General features: G+C 38.0%; 1 protein-coding gene across 1 annotated transcript; it reads right to left on the bottom strand.

Moving 5' to 3' along the window:
- Positions 1 to 5,223: 5,223 nt before the first annotated feature.
- LOC112503743 lies at positions 5,224 to 6,006 on the bottom strand. Its single transcript, XM_025107739.1, has one exon. It carries the CDS (start codon positions 6,004 to 6,006, stop codon positions 5,224 to 5,226), a length of 783 nt encoding a protein of 260 aa, XP_024963507.1.
- Positions 6,007 to 11,649: the final 5,643 nt, after the last annotated feature.

Below are 11,649 nucleotides of genomic sequence, written 5' to 3'. Positions count from 1 at the left end.
ATTAGCGAACATCTGTGCTTCATTGAAAAACCAACAAAAATCATGGACAGAAAAGTCAAGCAGTTGAGGCACAGCAAAATTCCAATTGTAAAAGTTCATTGGACATCAAAACATAGGCCGGAGTACACGTGGGAAAGAGAGGATTTTATGAAAAACAAGTACCCCCACTTGTTCCCAATCGAGTCCGAAGTTAAGGACTGACGAATAAATTTCAGGACGAAATTTTTCTGACTTGGGGAGACTGTGACATCCGTCATTTTGGAGCATCAGGTTAGCACCTTTGTAGGGTACCAAAATTTAGAGTTATATTTATTTAGGATCTAGTCATGATTGATTTGGAATTCATCTGCCTTAGTTCCCAAAGTATAGTTTAGTGAACTTTGTTTCGATGAGTAGCAGATAAAGTTAACTTATGTAATGCCAAAATATATTAACAAATGCTCCTAAGATAATAAAGTTGATATTATAAATTTAAATGGGCCTTATGTTGTTTAAAAGAAAAATAATTTGTTTTTAAATGGACTTGGGCCTTTGAGGCCAACCCATTTCCTTTCTTAAATCCCTCATATATATACCCCTCATCCTTTGAAAACTCTCATTTTTTTCACCTTCCACCTTGCATAAACACTTCGCTCGAATATCTCTCTCTCTAAACCGTACCTTTCCAGCCGATTTCTTCTTCTAACAACATTTCCATCTTGAGGATTATTCAAGATTTCATTCAACAGGTAAGGGACTAATTTTATTATTCCCGTTCTTCGTCAAGATTTCTTATTTTCTTACACTTTTCTCTTCGATATTTTTATAAACAAACTTTCTCGAGAGTCTAAGGTGGGAGATTATACATCGATGACATGGAAATGTCTTCAAGCTAATGGTAATCTATGAACTGCAAAGGATTAGAACTCAAAAAAAGTTGGTAAAGGAACTTGCATGCGGGTTTTTGGCCCTTAAAAGCTGAGTTCTGAACTGTTAAGTTCTTGATACAAGTTTATCGTGTAAAAAGAACTTTGCTGACAGAATCTTGCATGCATCTTAAATCGGTTATATTCTTTAAAAAAAACTCGTTAAAAATAGGTGAATCTTCTTTTAGAAGCTAGCTTAATGTGTTAGCTTTAAAATAAATTTACAATCTTTGGAAAATGATGAGTTTAGACCCCCCAAATGGCCGCCACTCGAATAGTGTGCAATTTTTTTTGGAGGGGCTGTGTCACTCAAAGGGGTAGGGTAATGATGATTACCTTAAACCCATCTTTAGTTTTTGAAATTTGGGAAAAGTCTGTTTAACTCCCTATTTTGGTGGGTATAAAACTTTGACATAAAAAGAGTTGTGGAAGGTTCCTTTTTGGTAATGATTTGTGAAGACAAAAATGTCAGATTTAGAATTTATATTCTGTCCAAATGGTAGCTTTTAGGCGCATACATTTTGGACTATTTTTAGAGCAATTAATAAAAAATATCAACTTTAATTCATAAAAACCATTGGCATTACATAAGATATAACTTGACTTTATCTCTGTCGAGAACCCATAGGTAATCTAATTTCTGGTCATTGGACTGTTTAGGAAGGTTAGGGCAGGACGTTCAGCGCTTGAGACGTCATCAAATCCTTGGATATTCATCGGCTAACTAGTGAGTATTCACGGCCCCACTTTTAATGTCTTTTTTATTTAAACTGGGGAAAAAGCATGAAGTAGCGTAAAATAATGGGGCACATTGGTCAGGAAAGGCTCAGTAGCGTCTCAAGTTTTAAAACATCGTTGTAGATTTATATTTATTAAGTGCAAAAGTTACGTATAGTTTTGCTAGAAATGATTTATGCATTGTAACGTTTTGTGCATGTGAAAACCCGTGAACTCACCAACTYYTTGTAGTTGACTTGTTTTATGTTTCATGCTTTTCAGGAAGTAAGTGAGAAATGAAGTTTTTTTGGAGCATGTTTGTGGCGATACCGATTAAGCACATCGTTGAAGTTTTTGTAAAGAAGTATTTTATTACATCTTAGTTATAGATGTTAAATTAGAACTTTTGTAAAACTTGAATGGTGTTATTTATTATATGTTGTTGTGACTCGCTTACGTGTTACACCTTGTGTTTCTGCTTTAGCGGGGTGTGACATTATTTGTAGGGTTTGGCATTTTATAAGACGATCCGGTTCATTACGGGTCGAAACAGTGTTTTATACGCAACCTACCGGGATTTCTAACTACTTAAGCTCTAATCGCTCTACTTGAGTGTTAATAATATTTCAAAAGTGCTACCTAGCTACTAACCTGGTATTTAAATTTTCCGATGTCACAGCTTCCCCCTGTTAGAGGAATTTCACCCCGAAATTTAACTGTTGGTATCACCGATTGGTTCTTTCATAAAATGCTGCAGGTAATTATTTTTCATAAAGTCCTCCCATTCCAAAGTGTACTCGGGTCCATGCCTTGAATTCCATCAAACTTTTAGGGTCAGAATCTTACTTTGTCTCAGATGTTTGACTTTATGGTCAAGGATTTCGATCGGCTCTTCAACGAAGCGTAACCGTTCATTAATTTGAATGTATTCCAAAGGTAGAACCAATGATTCGTCAGTTAAACATTTCTTAAGGTTTGATACGTGAAATGTATCATGGATGGCACTAAGCTATTGAGGCAAGTTTAGTTTGTATGCAACTGGTCCTACTCTTTCGAGTATTTCAAATGGACCAACGTACCTTGGGCTAAGTTTTTCTTTCTTTCTGAAGCGCACAACTCCTTTCCATGGAGATACTTTTAAAAAAACTTTATCACCCACTTGAAATTTCAACGGTTTCCTACGGTTATCACCCAAATAGAGTCATGTCCTTTCCTAGTCCTAGGTAACTTAGTAACAAAGTCTATTGATATCTGATCCCACTTCCATTGGGGAATCTCTTGTTGCTGAAGGAGACCAGATGGTTTTTGATGCTCAGTTTTTACCCTTGTGCATGTTAGGCACTGGCTTACGTACAAAGCAACGTCTATATTCATTCCTGGCCACCAGTAATACTCTCTTAGCTCTTTGTACATCTTATTGGTTCCTGGGTGAATTGAGTATCTTGAGCGATGTCTTTCCTCCAAAATTGTTGACCGAAGGCTGTCGTCCTTTGGTATCCAAACTCTATCTCTGAAGTTATGCACCCCATCTGCTCGAGTTTCGAATTCCTTCTCTAAGTGGTGCAGGGTCTCATTCTTCAGATTCTCCAATTTCAACACCTCATTTTGAGTTTCAAGAATTTGCATTTTTAGGTTCGTTTGAATCAGCATCCCTATGGCTCGTACCCTTGACGGTTTTACCCTTTCTTTCTGGCTTAATGCGTCTGCTACCATGTTAGCTTTCCCCGGGTGGTACTATATTTCATAGTCATAGTCGTTGAGAACTTCGACACATCTCCATTGCGTCATGTTCAACATCTTTTGGTCTATGATATGTTGAAGGCTTTTGTGATCAGTGATGATGGTGCATTTGGTGCCGTAGAGATAATGTCTCCAAATCTTGAGTGCAAACACCACTGCTCCTAGCTTCAAGTCATGAGTGGTGTAGTTCTTTTCATGAACCTTGAGTTGCCTTGATGCATAAGCAATGACCTTGTCATTTTGCATCAGCACACACCCTAAGCCTAGGTGTGACGCATCGCAGTATACCACAAAATTCTCCGTACATTCTGGTAGCGCTAAGATCGGTGCGTGACATAGCTTATGCTTGAGCAATTGGAATGCTTCTTCTTGCTTTTCTCTCCACATGAACTCCTTATCCTTCTGGGTTAATGCCGTCAGTGGTTGTGCGATCTTGGAGAAATTTGAAATAAAACGACGATAGTAACCTACTAAACCGAGAAATTGGTGAATTTTCGTCGGGGTCCTTGGGGCTTCCCACTTATTTATAGCCTCAACTTTGGCCGGATCAACATGAATTCCCTTGTCATTTACCACATGACCAAGGAAGTGCACCTTACGAATCCAAAATTTGCATTTGGAGAACTTGGCATACAATTGTTGATCCCTTAACAGCTCAAGTGTCAACTTTAAGTGTTGTTCATGCTCCACCTTGTTTTGCGAATAGATCAGTATGTCATCTATGAATACAATCACGAACTTATCCAAATATGACCTACATACTCTATTCATTAAATCCATGAAAACTGCTAGCGAGTTAGTTAACCCAAAGGGCATAACTAAGAATTCATTATGACCATAACTAGTTCTGAATGCCGTCCTAGGAATATCTACCTCACGGACCCTCATTTGACGGTATCCGGATCGAAGATCGATCTTTGAAAAGTAAGTGGCACCTTGAAGTTGATCGAATAATTCATCAATTCGGGGAAGGGGATATCGGTTCTTGATGGTCAGCTTATTGAGTTTCCTATAATCGATGCACATCCGAAAGGATCCGTCTTTCTTTTTAACAAATAGTATTGGAGCTCCCCAGGGTGAAGAGTTGGGTCTGATGAATCCTTTGTCGAGTAGCTCCTTAAGTTGTTCTGACAATTCTTTCATTTTCGATGGTGCCAAACGATAAGGTGATTTGGCTACGGTCGCTGCTCCAGGAATTAAGTCAATGTGGAATTCGACCTACAGTAACGGGGGGTAATCCTGGCAGCTCATCAGGAAATACCTCGAGAAAATCCCAAACTATGGAAAAATCCTGGATGTGTTTCTCTTCGATTCCCTTATCCACAATGTGGACCATAAACGCTACATATTCCTTTTTCAAGTATTTCTGCATCTTCATACATGTTACTAACTTGAAATTTCTCTGGGACTTCTCTCCGTGCACCACGAGTGTTTCATTTCCTTTTAAAATTCGGATGGTCTTCTCAGAACAACATATCTTGGCTCGATTTTTGGATAGCCAATCCATACCCACAACTACATCAAAGCTTCCTAATCTGATTGGAATAAGGTCTATGCTAAAGTCTTATTCTGCTAAACGTAAGGTACAATTCGTGATTACGTCTTTAGTCCTAACTTCTTGTCCATTAGCAAACTCGAAAACGAAATCTTCTTCCAGCTTTTGTGACTTTAAACTAATCTTTGGTCTAAATTGTAGTGACACAAAGCTCCTATATGCTCCAGAATCAAATAATACGGATGCGTAATGATTGTTCAGGAGGAATGTACCTATGACCACGTTCGAGTCTTGCTTGGCTTCTTCTACCCCAATCTCAAATGCTCGACCTCGTGCTTGGCCTCCTTGATTTCCTTGGTTGACTGGTCATGCTGGGTTAGTAACTAGCCGTCGGTTCAGTCTCGGGCATGCATTCCTAAAGTGATCCGGGCTTCCGCACTCATGACATGTTCGTCTCCTTCCGCTCCTGCAATCTTTAGCGAAATAACCTCCTTTGTTGCATCTAAGACAGATGATGCATCTCCTTCCATGGTGATTATTGCACTTGTCACACCTAGGGTAAGTTCCCTTGTCCTTTTCTACTGTCTGTGTCTGAGCCCCAAAGTTTCTTATCACTTTTTGGGCCTTACCGCCCCTCTCGCTGTAGTTCTTTCTCACGGGCTCCTCCATTTTTCTCTTACCCTTGACTTTATCATTCGCAAATGATCCTGACCGAATAGCATTGTTGGTGAGTTTTATCGCTAAGTTCACTGTGTCCTGAAGTGTTTTTGGATTGGCCGAAGTCACATTCCCTCGGATTTCTGGAGCTAAACCCCAGACATAACGGTCAATTCGGTTCTCTTTGGGTGATACCAAGTGTGGCACCAGTTTTGCCAGCTCATGAAAGCGAGCAGTGTATGAGTCTACATCACTTCCCTTCATTTCGTGATTCCATAGTTCTGCTTCTAACTTCTGGATCTCGCTCCTCAGGCAGTACTCTTCCTTGAGTAATTTCTTGAATTCCTCCCATGTTAGTCTGTTGGTTGTTTCCCGACCTCGGGTTTGTATATGGGTATTCCACCACGTCAATGCCCGTCCTTGCAGTAAACAAGCTGCAAACTCCACTTTGCTTCCTTCAGCACATTTACTGATATGAAGGACGGACTCCATTCCTTCAATCCAAGTAAGTAATCCCACGGCTCCTTCTGTCCCATTAAATTCTTTTAGGTCGCAAGCCCTAAAGCCTTTATATGTACAGTCTCTATTTGCTGCTGAACCTTGGTTGTTTGCTTGGTTAGCATTCAAGCCTCCTGCTACTTGGCTAACTATATTAGGAAGGGCCGCCAGAATTTGCTCGAACACAAGTCTCGCAATTTCGGGATCTTATCTTCTTGGAGGCATATTTCTAACGCACAAATTTCAAATCAAAGTTCGGTTATTTTTACTGTTTATCATTATATCTACTTTATTGAATTATTCACGACATAATTCAATCATCTAAACATGCATCCATGGCAATATATAATAACTTGTAATAATAAAGGCATTCAATCATTAATCAACATAATTTAACCAAAATAAAACCCATATCATCCATAAAGAAAATAAAGACGTGCAACAAAAAGAAAGAAATTGTTCATAAGTCACGGCTACATGCCCCAAAAGAAGATTCTTAGTTTGATCTATCAAAAGCTTAGTAAAATAGACTCTTCTAGCGCATTAGATCCAAACAATTAGTCCCATCACTATTACCAAAACTCCCGCTAACAACGCCAAGTAGGTATATAACCTCCGAATCACTCCCCTAGCGGTGTTAATCAACTCCAACGAGCGATCCATCACATTGTCTTGTATGCCTAGGGCCATAATCACCCTGTCGGTGAAGTGTCGATGATGATCCAACCTAAGCTCACACATATCTAGGTCTTGGGCGATGCCCAAAACCCATAGGTTCTCTAAGGTGGTCATGCCCGGAAAGCGCTCCGACGTGGCCCTGGTAGTAGGTGGGGGCGTCACGCTACGGGTGCGTGACTGAGATGACTCCCTCCCAACTCCGAAAGAGGCGGAGAAAGACACCCTTACGGGCGGAGGAATGCTCTTTCGGGCGGTGGCCCAAACTCTAACTCCATGTGCCGCTAATGGATGCGCGGGCATAGGGCGGGGTGGCACAGGGGTAGGTGATCGCGTCGGGGACTCGGTGACATCGTTGTCACTATCGTAACTATGCTCGGAGGGGTCGTACTCTTCGGAGTTTGAATATTCATTAGTTGACGACATAGTGCTGTGATATTTAACAAAATTTAAATTATTGAACGAATCCTTATAAATATCAAAAACATGCAATATTTATGCAAACCCACACATGCAAATCGTGCTTTTCTTATTTGAGTAAGAAGTTCTTAACTTTAGACGAACAGCTAACATAACCGGTCCACGTCTTTCCATATACATGCTTAATTAGACATAGGTGATCAGGCTCTGTCTAATTAAAGTATGCTATGAAGGCACTCATTCTAGTTATATTAGTAGTATGTTCGTTTCGAATATTTGAGACTCTTTTAAGAAAATTATTTTGTAAAATTTTGGGTTATAGTGTATGGTTTTCTTAGAAAACCGGTATTCTCTATAACCTACCGCTCTTATACCAAATATGTCACACCCCGCTAAGCGAAAACACGAGGTATGGCATGTAGAGTCTCATAGCAATAGAGTATAAATAACACCACCATACATTAAAACTTCATTACATCACTAACCATAGTTTACATTCCCAAAACGACAAGTTTGTAAATTAAAAAAAAAAATTCGAAGGTGATGATTGAAACGCGACTTCTTTTAAATGCCACCATGTGCCTTTCTTACCCCTGAAAAGCACGTTAAAACAAGTGTCAATTACAAGACTTGGTGAGTTCACAAGTTTTCAATGTACAACAAATTTTTATGCAATATTTAGTTCGAGTAAGTCTTTTACTTACTCGTAATAACTTTCAAACGTGTAGCACTTTTAACGAGGCACAATGTACTCCAAGTAAGTTTAAGTGTTGGGCCACTACTAAACCTGCGACAACTAGGCCCTTTATACCGAACTACCTCAGCGGTGGTGTTTAAACCACATGTGTAGAACCCGTGTTTTAGTTAAATGCACCCCTACTCGTCAATAAAAGGTGTGATTATCAATCCAAATAGCGCTATTCACTTAAACTATCGGCTCATACGAGTTAATAAGTAGTGTAACCAAGTGGGACTTTTTAATTAACCCAAACACAATTTTTACTAACGTACATAGTGTTAGTACTCGTATTCACAATTTCATTTTTATGCATATTTCATATAATCAATTTGTATCCACGATTTAAACACATTATATATTTCATACAAACATCAACTACTTTTATACATGTTTTTCCCCCAAATAACGATGGATTTAAAAAGGGACTGTGAATACTCACCTTTTCTTTCACGGAGAAGATGGTTGAGTGATCAAATGGTACGTCTTGGTAAAGTCCTTTTAGTGAATCCCTATAGAAAATGAACTGTTGTCAAACTCTTAAAAGTTAAGGTTACTATTCTACCTTTACTTCTTATAAAATGCCTCTTTATGTTCTTAAGATAAAAATCAAGTTTTAAGCACTTTATATGCTTATTATGCGGTTTATGGTTTAAGAGTCCAATCTTTAGTGGTTTTAGGAAATCATGCATGCTGACAGAATCTTTGTGACTCAATAATGTCCATGGTTCACCCTCATCCAAGAAGTATATTTTCCAAAAACTTTATATGTTTTAGTATACTGAGTTAGGATCATTATGACCAAAAATCAAGATTTTTGGATGAGTGGAAGGGTCTCAAACAAATTTTAACAAAACAGTGATTACAGCTTTCAAATCAGAAAACCCCTTCTTAATGTTACACCATTTTGAAGGAGTTATACTTATTATTTTCTAGTGGTTCATGAATATTTTAAATCTAACACATAAGTATAGCTTTTCCAAAAAGAATCATTATATTTGGGTGTATAGTTTGGGAGTTATGGTTGTTTAAACATGCATGTGGAAATCTATCAAGTCTGGACAGATTGCACACTTATTTTGTAAAAATCGGTTGAACCCCTAAATTACCATGTTTTTGGGTGGGGTTAGACTTTTTTGAAATCTAACACTCTAAGTTATACTCCAGAGGTAAAATTCATGAGTTTTGATGTGTCTTCTATGAGTTATAGATGAACAATGAGACACAAAATTTCTGACCAACCACTGTTGCACACCAAATTTGTTTCGGGTGTTTTGAGGTCATAAGGTCATATTTTCTCATGATTCCACTTGGGTTTGAAAACTAATACACTAAATATTTTTGAGGAAAAAATATTCATGCTTATTGGGTCCATACACAACCAGATATGGTCGTTCCAAACTCATGCAATGAATCTGTCTAGGAGAAAAGTCATTCTTTTATGCAAAAATGGACTTTTATGCATCAAAATTTCCAAAAAAATTTGATTTTATGAAATAAGATCACTCTACTATTCAATATTAAAGTAATAATATATAAAATACAATATTCTTGGTAACAAAAATGAAAGAGGACTCAGATTCCATAAGAGATACAAAAATGCATGAAATGAACGTTTTTCTTGTTTTTCAAAAGTTCTAGATGGTTAGGTCACTAATATTCACCATATTAAGAACATTTTTCATGTATTTGGTGTAAAATCTACCCTTAGAACTTAGAATGAAGAACACCTCTCCTTTGTAAACTTAAAAGTATGAAAATGACAAGAAAATGGCACTAAAGGTGCATAAAGTAAAGCCAAAATACTAACAAATGTTCTTACCTTTGATTAAAAGAAGATGATTTCTTCAAGTTTTGTTTCTTGAATCTTTTATTTTCAATGATTAAATGGCTGAATTTTATTTCTTGAAGAAGAAGATGGAGGGAGAGAGTAGTAGATGAAAAGTGAGGGAGAGTAAGGAGATGAAAGGTTGCCAAGAGAATAAGAAATGAGTATTTTTAAATTTCAAAATGTAGTTATATGTAGAGGAGAGGGGGTGGGGGGCATTAGATGGGCCTATGGGCCTCTCTCTACTTTTGTTTTGTAAAAAATTTAGCCCATAATTTAATAAGTTGGGTATATTTGTGAGAAAATTGAGAAAAATGCCCAAATTCCTATTTTTATGAGATAAATAAATTCCTTAAATATAATTTTAAGTAAAAAATATTTAAAATATGTAGACTCTATATTTTATGCAAGTTTTAAAAAATTATTTGGAGTGTTTGCCATTTTTTAAGACGATCCGGTTCATTACGGGTCGAAACAGTGTTTTCTACGCAACCTACCGGGATTTCTAACTACTTAAGCTCTAATCGCTCTACTTGAGTGTTAATAATATTTCTAAAGTGCTATCTAGCTACTAACCTGGTATTTAAATTTTCGGATGTCACAATACAACCCAACATTCCATCGATGAACTTCTTCATCACTCTCAACTAGAGACCTCTGGTTCCCCATCCTAAGAGTCATGACCAACCAGAGCGTCTCTGGTTCCATAACAAAATCATTTTAATCCAAAAACACATCTTAATTGAAAACCTTTTAAAGATTATACAAAATTGCAGCTTTTGTGACTAAAAACTATACAACATGGGTCTTTAGAAGACCAAAACTTCGTAATTAGTATTTATTTTACAATTAGATGAAATTTTTAAAATATAAAAAAAATTGGATTGATATTCAAAAGATATTATTTAGGATAATTATTTAAATTATCCCAAATAATCCAAGCATCATCTTACACACGCGTGCCATTCCAACAGCTTGTTCCCCATAAACCCCTTCACATTACCCATCTACTCTCCCCATATTGACACGTGTCCTCCAATATTAATAGCATGGTACAGTCAATACGGCACACGATCCCCACCAAATCACCTTTTTGCCAAACATCTCCCACCCTAATGATTAACCTTTTTAATATAATATTTCCTTAAAACCGTTTCTCATTCTCCACCTATAAATAACCTTCTTCCCCAACCATTTCTTCTTTACGCTTCCTAAACCTGCAAACACTTAAGACGACCTGCAAAAAGCAAAACTTGCAACTTCAACAGCAATGGCTTCTTTCGCCTCCCACGAATCGAACAACAACGACAGCCATGTGCAATCAACCGGCACAGACAGCCGTGCACTGGTGTACCTCCCAATCAAGCCAAACAATCACGCTATTGACCTTCGAACCAACCTGTTTGAAGACAGGTTTGCAATTATGATTGAATTTTTTCAAAACTGCATCCTCCAACCCGCCTTGACCTTAACCGACAATGGCGTACCTCTCAAGTACGTCCAACAGTATTGGCAAACTTGTGAATTCATCCCCGAGAACTGTGGAATCATGAGAGACATAGATGCTCCGAATGACATGGTGTGCTCGGTAAAAATCTCCCGAGCAAAGGTTTCCAAGGTTCTTTGCATTCCCACTCGCCAAGAACTCGGCATTGACCAATACGCTGAGCCACCAACAAGTTTCGACATCCTCCGCTTCATCAAAATGCTAGGTTACAATCGTGACCTACGCAATGCCTCCGACTTCAAGAGGCAGTTCTTGCCCCCAAAGTGGAATATGTTCTTTTCCATATTGAATAGAGCTCTCACCTGTAAACTAGGGTCGATGGATCAGGGCAACATCAACATCATGACGATAATCTACAGCCTCTTCTTCAACCTACCGATGGACTATGCTTTCCTCATCTACAATGAGATCCATGAAACGGTAGTCAAGAAATGAAAACTTAAGGCCGCAGGAAAGCCCTTGACTTATGTT

Source organism: Cynara cardunculus, unplaced genomic scaffold (assembly GCF_001531365.2).
Source record: "Cynara cardunculus var. scolymus isolate 2C unplaced genomic scaffold, CcrdV1 Un_Scaffold_3703, whole genome shotgun sequence".
Lineage (NCBI taxonomy): Eukaryota > Viridiplantae > Streptophyta > Magnoliopsida > Asterales > Asteraceae > Cynara > Cynara cardunculus.
The sequence above is the reverse complement of the archived record's forward strand: the minus strand, read 5'-3'. Positions and strand labels throughout refer to the sequence as shown.